The sequence below is a fragment of the Microtus pennsylvanicus genome, chromosome 9 (genome assembly GCF_037038515.1).
Source record: "Microtus pennsylvanicus isolate mMicPen1 chromosome 9, mMicPen1.hap1, whole genome shotgun sequence".
Lineage (NCBI taxonomy): Eukaryota > Metazoa > Chordata > Mammalia > Rodentia > Cricetidae > Microtus > Microtus pennsylvanicus.
Genome location: NC_134587.1, coordinates 48,790,485 through 48,804,648, shown reverse-complemented (window position 1 = coordinate 48,804,648; position 14,164 = coordinate 48,790,485). Strand labels below are relative to the sequence as shown.

General features: G+C 38.4%; 1 protein-coding gene across 2 annotated transcripts in view; it reads left to right on the top strand.

Moving 5' to 3' along the window:
* Pbx3 (PBX homeobox 3) overlaps positions 1–14,164 on the top strand; it is a 191,551-nt gene that overhangs the window by 139,015 nt on the left and 38,372 nt on the right. For both annotated transcript variants that reach the window (XM_075985939.1, XM_075985938.1), the window contains exon 3: positions 5,471–5,712. In XM_075985939.1, the coding sequence (XP_075842054.1) occupies positions 5,471–5,712 (242 nt within the window). The remainder of the gene's footprint in view (positions 1–5,470; positions 5,713–14,164) is intronic.

Below are 14,164 nucleotides of genomic sequence, written 5' to 3'. Positions count from 1 at the left end.
GGAGGTGTGGAGAAGCATTATGGGGAATCTTTCTAGTCATATCTTCAATTTAACCATCAGGGGAAATGCTTCAGAATCTTAGATTTATGAATTTCTAGTAAGCAGTTCCCCAGCATGTAAACAAACCTCAGTGGGCTGTTTTAGGAAGGTAGATTTGGGCAGCGAAGTAATCATTTTTATTCCTCTGATTTTCCAAATAGAAATGGACATATATGATAAAAATGTCAGCCACACTCTCCACGTCAGGGCCCTAACAGGATTACATGTCAGTTCTTAATGTCTCGCTCTGTTTTTCTTTGCCATGAATGGCTGCATTATTGCTCACAGGAACTTCACTGTAATATATGGTAAGAGACAAGTAGCTCTTTATGGCCAGTGATTATTCGGTTTGAATGAAACCTGTGATTTATGTCCATTTAACTGAAAAGCCTTGTAAATTCCCAGTGCTGCATTTTCCCTCAATAGAGAATGAGTCAAGCGAAAGTGACAACTGGGTTGGCGTGGGAATGTGCAGTGCATTGCCGTGTTATATTTAATATACCTGACATGAAAAACGTGCACACGCCACACAGCCACCTTAAACAGGAGTGGAAGTGACATTAGCTTGTAATATGACTTCCATATTCAGTGGATTAGACACTAACATGGACTTAAAAGGCAGCTTGTTTGGAGCGGGTGTGGGATGGGCATTGGGGCCAAGGGTTGAGCTAGGCAGCTGGATTCTCTGTGATTCATTCACAATATTTTAAGAATTAGCTGGTTTTCTATTGGTATCTGTGAAAGCGTATGTGCTTTGCCTTCCTTGATGAGGGTCGTCTCTAGTGAAAGCATTATTTCAGGAAATGCTGATGCTGCTCAGTTCTACTCTCCCCTGGTACTCTTCCTTTTCCTCTCCCCCCACTTTTTACCTCTCTTTTCCTCTCCATTTAAAGGTCAGCCTATAATGGGCTTGGTGCCTTAGTTCTGGCTCTGGTCTCTCCGCTGTTTCTCTTGAGAACCACAGCCTGTCACCCTCCCCTTCAGTCTCTTCTTTAGTCAGTGGTATACAAAGTTTGTCAGTGACTTTCTCACTTTATTTCCAGATTATATGACGGTTTTCACAAATTACAAAAAATATTAATAATTTCAAACAGAATCTTACAATAATCGACTGACTATGTCACTTGTGTCTGGTTCTTCAATGTCACACTTCACAGCTTCCTTACAGGTTCAGGGGATTTTTTATTTCTTCCATGTTTGGGGAGAAAAAGAGGTTGGTGTGTTTGTATTCATCTTTATAGCTTGGTTAGATATCTCAAACTGGCTGTCTTGAAATTTTTAAATGGAATTGGTATTGTCTTTAGTCAGGTTCATGACTTCTGACCACAGTCCTGCTTATTACATGACAGACACACAATGAAATCTGTGGAAAATGATAAGGTCAGCTGGAAATGCTAGAATTGTTACTTGTTTAAAGCCTCAAGAATTCAAGCCTTGTTGAAGATAGCTGATCTGGCTTTGTTTACATGATTTGGCTAAAATATTTTCTTCTGAGCTATATCTCTGGCCTGGTAGTGAAAAATAAAGTGTGTTAGAACAAAATACAGAGATCTCATAGTCCAAGCTTTGTGAACAATCAGGAATTTTGTTTCGTAGTATGCTCATTAGGGAAGAAAACCAAGTTTCCACAATGGTGCTTCGTTCTTGGTGAATGACATACTCTTTACAGAAAGAGGTTTCATTACTTTTCTTCGTCGCTATTATGACACTGTGGGTGGAAATGCTGGCTGGACCTTAATGTGAGTCCCAGCGTGTGAACTACACATTTGCAGTGACTGTGATCTGAAGCCACAGTTTGGTCCTGCATGAACAGAGGTTACTCATGGTCTAGTGGCTTTGCTTGGTTAGTGATCTTAATTTGCACCTCCTCCTCTTAGGGCAAGCCTTGTTGTGCATAGTGTTGTGCTACTAGAGGCTAGCACTGCACAGTCCAGCCAATGCAGATTCCTAATCTGCTTATTTATAATTCAAAAGCTTGCCTATATATTAATGAACTCTTAATGAGCTGTTGAAAATGCCTGAATTACAGTCAGATTATTGAACTGAAACAGCCCCATAATCATACCATTTGAGTGGGCTGTAGGTACTTTTCACATCTGCAGCTTAGTATTGTGAAGGGTGTGTGTGTATTCAGAGAAAGCTTTATAATAATTTTGACCTGTAATTTATTTATTGCCCTCAGATGCAGTTGTCTATGCAGATGCTCTCTCCCATTATCTGTGGGGCAGGTGCACAGCATGTTGAAAGACAGCTAATTAGGATTTGCTGAAAGATATGCAAAAACTGTGGGCTTATAACAAAGCCAAGTTCATTGTTAAACAGTGTTTTACTGTGTTTGTATGATTTGTCTAGATCTTCTGGGTACTGAAATGAATGTCATGGCTATAAGTAGACTGCAAACAGAGTTTTGGATTTTTGTTTTGTTTTTCCCTCTTAAGAAAATAATGCTGTGATAACCAGAAAGCGGTGGTGTAAAACTTTATAAACCTCTTTAGATATACACGTTTTGAATTAAAATCTTTAAATTTTTGTTTCACCAAGTTTTAATGTGAAGTTACTAGGACCCTTTGATGTCATGGGACTGAATCATTCATTCTGGCCTTTGCAAATCTAGTCTCATTAAAATGTTATAGGAAAAAAGTGTTTATAGGTGCCCAGAGGAGTTGGGTGTTGTGACTGGAAGCCTTGTGTGCCCTGGGGGGTTAGAAAGACTAGTAATGGTGATTGAGAGGTAGGAAGGATGGGAAGTCAAATAACAATGTAAGCAGAGAAATAAATACAAATATTCAGACTGAAAGTAACTTTAGAAATCAAGTACTATTTTTTTAGGCATCCCATAATCATTACTTTGCTTAATAGAGAAAATCTATTTACTTTCTAGACTGTAGTTTTGAAAGTGACTTCTTTATTGATCGACAGCCTTCTCGATGCTGCCTAATCACACATGCTCTCCAGCCATTTTTATTCACAGGATATGAGGTTTCTGTTAGGAAACATTTTTTCTCATGGGATTTGATGCACATAATTTAGAAAGTAAATACAGAAGGATTTCATTAAAACATTTTTCTTGTTCTTGAGGCAAGCACATGTTGATTTACTTATGGTTTTATAAAGCAGGCATCATTAGAAAGTATTATAGCTGTTAAAATATGTACTTATAATTTTTCCTGTGCCCACTGCTACTGAGCCTCCTAGTAGTAGCACAGGGGTGTACAATATTAAATGCTATTAGAATGCCACAGGTACCTAGGCATTTTCTGCCTTTTGTACTCCTGATGACTTTTTTCCACTGAAGGTCTGTTTCCCTGGTTTATTAGTCAGTGAGCATCTACTACCTTCTGCCACACTTGTTCAGAGAACTCAAAGAAGTGTAATGGTTTTTACTCTGACTGTTGATGTACTGTCAAAGAACCTTACCAACATGCCACGAGGAAAAGATTGGTGTGTTTAAATACAACGGGGAAATTAGAAACCCTACAGAACCTTGAAGGTGTTGTTTTTTAAAAAAAAAAAAAAAGAATACACATTTGCAGACAGGTATGGTGGCTCATGTCAAGGGGACAAGTGTCCGTCATGCCAACGTGGGCTATGTAGTAATTCACCAAAAATTCCTTTCTTTTCAGAAGAAGTACAATTATCTAGAAATAAAGGAGAAATAACTCCCCTCCCCCCCAAAAAAAAAAGTGAGCAGAAGTTGACTTACAACAGGGAAGTGTAAAGAGCCTAACTTGATTTAAAGCGAACTAAAAGCACAGGATGAAACCAGCCAGCGAGCTCAGGCACACCAAAGCGTGGGGAGCAGGATGTGTAACCAGACGTGGTCCTTCATAATGTCTTAACGCCCAGAACATTTAAGCGAGTCAGAAGAGAGAAGAGATGTTAAGTTGAAAATAGCCACTTAGCCACTATGGAGCAGTTCTAGAACACTATGAGGCAATTCTTTCTAGTCTCTAGTAACTAGCAAGTACACCGTCAGCAATGACGCATTCCCAGAGATTTGAACTTAAAGAATTATCTAACTTTTGGTTTCTCTAAATTAATATATTGCCTTTATATGTTATAATTTTCAGATATTTGTCTTTGAATAGGCAACTGATGTAATTTTTAAATTATGGTGACTTAGTTTTATTATTCAGTTGAAATTATTTTTAAACAGAAGTGACAGCTTTAAAATGTTTTGGGGGAGGAAATCAAAATTGTTCATTTGAGCTAAGGCAACCAAGAGCTCTGTCATGCTGTGAGTGTAATTCAGGGCGTCTATTGATGACGTCTGTTCGTAAAAGAACTGGTGGTACATGTGGTTTAGCATATGAAATCTCAGAGCTGGTGATCAGTTGAGGACTTGGCAGCTTATAGATGTTACTGTCATGTAAGTTACACCAGACACAGAGTGTGTGCCACTGCGGATAAACAACAGGCACACGTGCAAGAGGCAGAATCCAAATGCAAACATTTGAGATGCCAGCTCCCCCTCCCCATGCCTTGTAACTAGTGCAGGGAACCTGCTTCTGAGCAGATTTACAGAGGTTAATTGGGCTGGGATAGTTTATATAGTGTTACACATTAATGAAAATGCTGATTTTGAGCTGTCATGACTCCAGTGCTTTTTATACCACGATAATTATTTTAAAACTTTGTCTTCTGTGTTACTGAAAACATCTTGGCAGAAAGCCTGTGTGACCTGATTAAACCTATGAATTGTCAGCTGTGATCTATCGTACTCAGAAGAGGTTGCTGACTGGCATCACTTGGAAATCTTGATGTAAAAGCAGAATGAGATTGAAACTACTGTGCCCAGCACTCAATTGCCATGTCAGTGGCACATTTTAAACTCTGTTTGGTGTCCTTGTGAGTTTGCTGGCACGTGCCTAGCAATGACCTTTTAATATGTATTTAAGTTTAGCTAATTACTTCATATCAAATGTGTTTTGCTTCTGAGATTGCATGATAGAAAAGCCATTTAGTGCTGTGTATTTCCAAATTTTTTGATACATCTGTGGATTAAAACTATTTTATGGAATTTTCAGTTCTATTTATCTGACTATATAAAGAGACAGATTAGCTACACTTTGAGTTTGTTTATATCTCGGCAACATTTTCTTCTTAGGTCCTTCTTCCTACTTTATGAATAAATCATTTAAATCTGAAGTTTGGATAATCAATATTCTAAGAAATTGAGCTTGCCTCTTTCTAAGAGTCCAAGTTGGGGTTAAATTCTGAAGGGATGTATAAAGAGTCCTAGCATGCATGTAAATATATTTTAACATCAAGTCTCATAGTCAAGCTTGTTTATCCAATGGGAGCGATGAAGCTCCCAGCATGAATTGTAGTGCACTGATGTTGTTTGATCATTTTCTCAAATAAACAAAATACTCACACTGTTTGTCCTCTGTCTCTCGCTTCTTCTCTCTGTCTTTCTCTTTCCTTGAAGGTCTCAGCATCAGAGGAGCCCAGGAGGAAGACCCTCCCGACCCCCAGCTAATGAGACTGGACAATATGCTTTTGGCAGAAGGGGTTTCAGGTCCTGAGAAAGGTGGGGGATCGGCAGCAGCAGCTGCAGCCGCAGCAGCCTCTGGAGGTTCTTCAGATAACTCTATTGAACACTCAGATTACAGAGCCAAATTGACCCAGATCAGACAAATCTATCACACAGAACTGGAGAAATATGAACAGGTCAGCAGCCGCCACTCCCAGCCCTGCACAAACCCTCTCTTGCTCTTCTCCTAGACTGTACTAACCAATTCCAAGGGCCATATGGGGTAGGTGTTAACACAAACTAAAATAAACAAAGATGATATACAAAACCAAGAGAGTTGTGGGAGCCATGAAATGAAGATGCTGTGAGCTTTGAGGGGCAGAACCAACTCTCATATCCCTTTGTTCCAGTTTTATTCATTCCTCACATTCATGGTACCTAACTGCCACACCTGTAAGCCCTTCCTTCCCACTAACCTCACACTTGTGCCCTGCAGAACTCTGTAGAATTCAACCTAGCTTTGTTCATAAGCTTTAACAGCTGGCAAAAGGAGAAGTATCATTGCATAGTGATACTGTGAGTTCTAGGACCCTCCTAGGACTTAATTCTGTGGACTGTACTAGACTGTGTGGACGGAGTTTCCGGGATCATTTGAAGATGAGACTCCTGGTTAATTATAACTTTGCTAGGACAGGGTAGACCAGGCATTGTGTGCTAAACCCTGATCACAAAGAATAAGGATTAAAAATCTTCTCAACAAACTTACTAGCCATACTTCATTGATCCTTAGGTATCTTTTGAGTTTAAGCTATGCCACTGTCCTATCTGCTAATAACAGAAAGTCACATTGTAATTTAACTCTGGCATGCTATTGATTACCAAGTGACTCTAGATTTCCAGAAACCCATATTAGTTAAAATGGAAGAGAAATAAGTGATTCCTGGATTCAACATAATATGGTGAAATGCAGGTTATCAATTTTTAACATATTTTAGTTAATAATTTAAGTTTAAAATTCTACTTAAATTAAGGACTTCTCATTTAACATGGATTCTCATTTGAAAGGCCTTTAGAAGATTCACTATAATGTCAACTTTTGAACATACACAAAAATAAAGAGATGAGTTAGGTTGAATCTTATAAAATAGATACTGTATGTTAGCAGTTATTCTTAATGCCCTTACACTTTAGTGGGAACTGTGTGTGTGTTTGTGGGGTGGAGGAGTGTTCCTGGTGACTTTCCTTTTCCTTAAAGAAAAATTAAGAGCCGTTTTAGGTTCAGGGCAGTATTATCTCAGAGATGTCTTCCATGCTCCCCGTTCCCACATATATATACGTGGCTTACCTGCCAGAGAGGCCTATTAACCCTCGTGAACCAGCACCTGCACATCAGCACCCCACGTCCACATTCTCCTGGTCTCGTGAACCAGCACCTGCACATCAGCACCCCACGTCCACATTCTCCTGGTCTTGTGCAGTCATGTACTCGAAGAGATGCACATGCTTACAGCATCTGAGAAATTTGCCCTAATGGTCCTTGTTGCACATCTCTCTGCTTCTCCCACCCTCTACATCTTCCTCTCTCTCCCTCTCTTCCCTTTTCCCGCTTCACTCCTCCCCCACTGACCCCTGGAAGCCACTCTGGTTTTAGTGCTGAATTTTCACGGTCTCTGAACAGTTTCAGTTGTATATGTTGGCCCTCCACCCCGATCTTTTCTTATTTTCTGAGAAAGATGGTATTAAACAAATGTTGCATCTTTATCCCAGAGGTGAGTGTTTTGAGGAAGAATAAAAAGATACAATATATGTTAAAATGAAATGCAAATTAATAATATGAAATTTTCTATTTTGGGACAAGACTTTCTGTGATTCAAAACTGTTTCCATTTGTAAGGATAAATTTTGGAAAAGAATGTTCAGATAAGAAATTTGGAAAAATTATTGTGTATGTGTACAGAAAAAAATCCAGCTTTCTGATTTGACGTGAATAATTGAGAATAAACAAAATAAGTCATGGTTGAAAGGTTGCCCTGAGCATAAACAGTAGAAAATGATTCTAATTTGTAGTATAATCCTAATTGCATGACTTTATGTTAAATAGGTCTATGCATGTTTACCAGGCAACTGCCACTAGTCACCTTGCCTAGAAATGGCCACATTGTTCTGTTTGCTCCTGACTGTCCTCTGCCACAGTACTCTTCCCTAACAACAGGCGTACTGTTCATCAGATGGGCTCTGTTAGAAATTGGGTGAAGCTGGCATCAGCGGAAGCCTTCTTATCTTAGAAATGCCCTAAAGATTTCCCATGAGACTTCAGTAGTTTCAGTCTAAGCTAATACCAGAATCAGCTCACTAGGGTGTGCGTGTGTGTGTGTGTGTGTGTGTGTGTGTTTTGCCTTAAAAATGCATATTATACACAAGTTCTACATAGATTAATCAGTCATATTTGAATTAAATATAAAATTGGGAAATAACTAATTTAAATGTTATAATGGCTTCACAGATTCTTTAATATATGTTTCCTTCCTAGTTTTTAACGTGCTCAGAAGGACATGTATAGACATGTGGAATCTGTGCAGCACTATGAGCAGATTATGATGAAATGATCATAGATTTAGCTGACTTACTTTACACACTTTTTCTGTAAGTTCTCAGTTGTTTACAGTTGATGCAATGGTATTTAACCTTTTGAGTTGTCTTTGGACAGCTTTAGAGCTGTGTTTCTGCCAGTGTTGTCTTATAGGAAGAGATTTTCCTCTGTTTAGACACAAGAACAAGGGGTTTTGGTTAATTGAATGGTTAAATAGAGCTGTTTGAGGGCAAGGAGTGACATTTCTAAAATAGATAGCATTGTATTTCCATTCTCTAGATGAGGTGATTGCCCAGTGTCACACACTAGTGTCAGAATCAGGTATCAAATCAGGTCATAACTGTCCTTGTCTGTGAGTTCTATTGCTAAACACATAGAACTGGAAGATAATGCAGGCCATCAGACTCGGGCATCCTCAGATCGGCCCGTGTTGGTTTGAATTTGAAATGGAAACAGAAACAGATGAAAACAACTATAAAGACTTTCCAAAAAATATATCTTTGTCTTAAAAGAGATCCTGGCTGTTAAATAACAGTGTTTATCAGGAAGCAGGAAGACTACGTATGTCAAGGCAGAGGCTTTGTTGGGAGATTCTGTGAGTCTCAAAGAAATAAACCGCATCAGGATCTTAAGCGGTATTTACTCTGCTGTGTTTTGCAATGAAGCTGTAATGAAAATGTATCTGAAGCCTGCTCAGATTTAGATTGCCATAAAATTAACAAACATCACCACTGCAGTAAATTAAAGAACCTCGCAAGTTAAAGCGCAGCCACACTCACAGTGAGCAGGCTAGTGCTGCAGCAGGAACAAAATCACATCTAAGCTACAAGGCTTAGCTTCCCATATTAGGGATGGATTGTCTTTACACTCCTGTTCTGTTCCCTCTAGAAAATGTTCTTTGATCATACATCTCTATTTCATAGACTCGGAGATTTGATGATTTTGGAGATAACCATCCAAATTCACTTACAAATGTTTTTGAGATGTTACATGTTAGATGTGTGTAGTGAAATATTTAAATATTACCACCACCCAACAGGAAAAAATAACATTCTCCTTTGGTCTTGCTGATCTGACTCCTAACTGGAATATGATAGCTTCCCAAAGCTTGCAGCAAGTACCTCAATACTTCATCTTGAGTTTATTGCTTTCTTCTGTTTGAGAGACAAACCTCCATCTTCTTGATTAGCTACAAATCTTGGAAAATGCCTTTACTGTATTTTTCAGTGTCCGTATGGCTAGAGGCCCAGCTGTTAGAATAGATGAATTCTGAATGAACTTAAGTCCTGGTGCTAATGAGTCTTGTTTTAAAGAACTGAAGCTCTTGGTTGAGCTGTTCTTTCTTGGTTTTTCTATCTTGCTACCAAAAGGGAATGGACACACTGGTTTTTGCAAATGAGATTTGACCTCAGTGTTTGTCCTCGGTTGAAGAGGAAAAGATATATCATGCTCTGCAGCTCTCCCACTCTGCTTGTAGCAGAAGAAATGCTTGTATACAGGCAATTCATGCTGTAATTTACAGCTGCTGTAATAGAGATGACACATTGAAAGCTATCTACTATAATTATATTGAAATACATTTTAGCTCAAGGCAAAAGTATTGTAAGGTTCCCAACCCCTCTTAAGCATCTGGAAAGCTGCTCTTTGAATTCATCCCAAATCCACTAAAGCACTAGAACTGGACCTGAACTCTGAATGTGCTCAAACCCAGGTATCATTTGGCAATTGCAAAAGACTACCAAGAACTTACTACTGAGGTTTCTGGAGCCTCCTGGGGAATGGAGGGTGGAAGAATTTAAGCCACAGTAGAGACTGTGTTTGTGGTTTTGGAGCATCCCTACATTCTATACTTAAATTTGCTGGCAAAATCATCTTTTCTTGTAAAGGGTTTTTATTTTATCAGATTAAAAATGCTGATGTTACCACTGGGGGATGTAGCTTGGCAGAAGAGCCCTTTGGCATGTATGTGATCCTAGGTTCAATCTGTGGTAATGGCAAAAAAGGTGCTGATGTATTGCCGTGTCACCTCAAGTGCCTAATTCCGTTTTGCCTTTTATGATAGTTAAGCAGATAAACAAAGGGCAGTAACTGGTGTGGCTTTTGTATTTCAGTCTCCCTAGCAAGGCTCTTTTCACCCATTCCTTCATGGGAAGTGTCTTTAAGGTCTCAGGTGTGCTGAGCAAGTGTTCTACTTCAGCCCCTTTTAACTCTATATCAAGACAACAAGGTCTTGCTGAGTTGCCAGACTGGCCTTGAATTTGTGAGCCTCTCACTTCAGCCTTCTGAGCATCTGGGATTATGGGCATGTGCCAGCATACACATCCAGGTTTTACACACTGGCTTTCACACCAAAGGTTTTCTTGCTTGGAAGGAATATTTACATATTTCCCCTTTTCTCTAAGTTACTGGTTGGTTGACTGTATATTGATCTCATTCCAGTTGGCTTATCTAATATCTTTAAATGTTAACTTTTATCCTCAAATAAGAATTTGTAGATTTAATAAGCATTCAATGAACATGAAAATCTATAACATTAGAGTAAGATCATATGAGGTTATCAAAGCATCTAGGAACTGAAGAGTTAAAAGTCAGATTTTAGGGCCAACTATTGTTTGTTTGAAATGGGGTCTCACTATATTGCTGAGGATGGGCTCAAATTCCTGGATTCTTCTGCTTCAGCCTTGAAAGTAACTGGAACTGTAAGCATGTGACATCACATCTGAATAGGCTTCCACCCGTAAGAGACAGTTGTTCTTTCCATCAAATGTATATTTTAGAATGCGGTTATATGAACTGTTGCCAGTAATCATCGTATTGAGATAGTTGCAAAGACTGATTTGGTTTTTAGAATTGACCACTGAACCATTTAAAAACTTTGTTTCAAGTCTGTGCTTGTCCTCTGTCTGATTTCACAGTTTCACATACAATTTTGTGTATTTAAAAGAATAGAAAAGTGTTGAGTCTTGAATTTCAACTGAAAAAAAACACCATTACAATTTTTTCAAAAAAAATTGAAAACTTTAGTTTTGCATATAGATATCTCAAATATATTTGAATATCTAGAAGACAGTTTTACCAGTCAAAAATATCATCAGAGCATTATCTAAAATCTAAATATTTTAAACCCTGGATTATCAGATGGTTTCTGTTTTCTAAAAAGAAAGAAATGGCGAAGAAAGGGGCTTATAATAAGAATTGGTCAAAATGTCTTATCAGATTAAGCTTTCCATGACTTAGGTAAATTGTATCAATATTGTGCATGTTTTAAAACACAGACATTCGTCCTTGTTTTTAGTAGCTGAATTGAGAGCAGAAGGGGATTCTGCCAATATTCTCATCAGAAAGTTCAAGAAATCAAAACTCCCTTTCCTAAATATTCAAGTTAACTAAGTAAATTTGCGTTTATATTATATCTTTTACTAGAAAGTTTTTAATTGATAATTCCACTAGGAAAAACAGTAAGATGATGAAAATTGTCTCTATTATGTAGAGATGTAGTCTTGGGTGCAGGGAGATATGTGAACGTCCTGCAGTGTGGCCAGCATCCAAACTGCCCTGGAATCATTTGAGCATTTACTCTGTTATATGTTTTTTATGAAAACACACCTTTTAAAGAGTGGATGCTGAGGCACTGCTGTGCTTTCCTCTGAAACCAGTACAGATGATGATGAGAATGAGGCTGTAATTTACTTTAAATGGTGTAGGGGAAAATATCACTTTGTATAAAGTGTATGCGTCTTTCTTAAGGGTGTACCCAGATTTTAATTATCTAAATGTAAATACTTAACGAATTTTACTTAGAGTAATGAGCTAAAGTGCATACCACATAAATGAGATGTTCTAATTAATCATGTATGAACTACTGGCTTAAAGAAAAGCTCTGAGTTCTGTGAATCTGGGTTAATGCCAAATTGCTCATCAGCATTTTCATTCATAGATGGCTTCGTTTAATAAGTTGTGAAACGTTCAGCAAATGTTTTTGGAAATTATGAGTTTTTAAATGGAAAAACTTTTTTCTTTTCTTTTAACCTTTTTCTTTTTCTCTTATGAGCTTCAGGATGCTTATTAGGAATCACAGAGAAAATATGCATCCTACTATCTCAAGAATCATACACATGATGTCTTGATTTCTTGCAGTGACACATGCCCTGCAGTGGGTGGGACCATAGTGTGTGAGTAGGTTTACAGGAATTCGCAGAGTGCTGTGAGAAAGCTAGAACCGCTTCTATTCTCCAGCAAATGGTTCCCACAGTTTACATCTGCAGGGCTTAGATGCAACACTTTTGAAGGCTTTCACCCCCGGAAGCTTTTGCTTGGTAGATTCTATCTATCGAGATTTATCATAATAGAAATTAAAGCTACAAACACTCGAAATATTAATTAATTACTTAAAAATAGTAGCAAGCTATTACAGGTTAGCCTAATTTTTAACTTAATTTTTTAAAACACCTTCAGCTGGGTGTGGTGATCCCAATATTTGGAAGGAAGAGACATGTGGATCTCTCTGTGGTCAAAGCCAGCCTGGTTTATATAGAAAGTTCCAGAAAGGAAGGCATAGTGAGACTCTCCCTTCCCCCCTCAAAAAAGTGAACAACAACAGCAAAAAAAAAAAAACTTCAATATTTGTGAGAAGAACAATGCTTTTTGCAGACACTAATCTTGGCATGATAGAAGTGAGCTTTATTCTTGATTTCACTTCCATAATCAGTCTGTTGCCATATATCCCTGTTTACAAAGGATTTCTGGGCTTACACTTTGAAAAAGAGAAGAGATGGGTAGATATCAATGTCCTTTCAGATTGTTGTGTGTATCCTTTTTTATACACCACAACACAACAAGTTGCAGTTATAACGGTCAGTTGCTGGGCAGTAATCTGGAACACTATGGATGAGTGTGTTGTGCTGTGCTCGCTGGGCACCCATCAGTCTAATTTGTACTTTGAATAGATTTCCTCCCTATGCGCTCCCCATGCTTTTGTAGTACAGTGCATTGATCATTTTGGAAGTATTAACTCACTGGATTAAGGCTATCTTGTGTGTGATAATGCACACCATTATACAGAATGAAATAGACTCCCTAATGTCAACACTGACTCTCAGAAAGTCTCTAGGGAAACTATCAAGGTCACAAGTTTTCAGAAATCCAAATATACATTTAAAACTAAAATTTTGTCATTGGCACAAATTCTGCCAGCTGTTTAGGTCTATGTGATGGACCAACTCACTTGGTTCATTTTTGAGCAAATATCTGCCAAATAGTCAACTCCAAATAATAATTTATCTGTTTTCTTTTCATAAAGAAATAGCATTTTGGGGAAAAGTGACTAAACTGTGAATACAATAGGCGTTCTTGAGCCAGTTGCCCTTTGATATGCAGGAGAAGAGCTTTCTGCATGCTTCCCCTTTGTCACACAGAATGATAAAGACATGCTCAAGGGCTGAGATGTAATAAGATGGATGGGCTGTAATCCTCACCTATGTGACACTGTGGTTGTGGTCTTTGTTAGTTGTCTGTCTGTCTGTTTGACCAACTAGGATTACCAAACCCATTGGTTCACAGAATGTGCTAGTGCTGTACTGTCCCACGCAACAGCCAAGAGCCATTAGCCACAGGTAGCTAGTGAAGTATGCCAAGTAAACTAGTCTGACTTGAGTTGTAAAATATACAATGGGTTTGAAAGAGTGCAGAAAAGGATATGAAATACCTCAGGGACAGTTTTTTTTTGTTTTTGTTTTGTTTTTTTTTATATTTAAAATTTTTTTTATTGATAAAAGGAGAATAAAGAAAAGAAAGAAAAAAAAACAAATTTCCACCTCCTCCCAGCCTCCCATTTCCCTCCCCCTCCTCCCATTCTTCTCCCCCTCCTCCCACCCCTCTCCCTTTCCCCCCACTTTTCTCCCCCTCCCTCTCCAGTCCAAAGAGCAGTCAGGGTTACCTGCCCTGTGGTAAGTCCTAGGTCCTCCCCCCTCTGTCCATATCTAGGAAGGTGATTGTATATTGAAATTCATGTTATTCATGAATTGTTTGAATAAGATATACCATTAAAATTAATTTTACCTG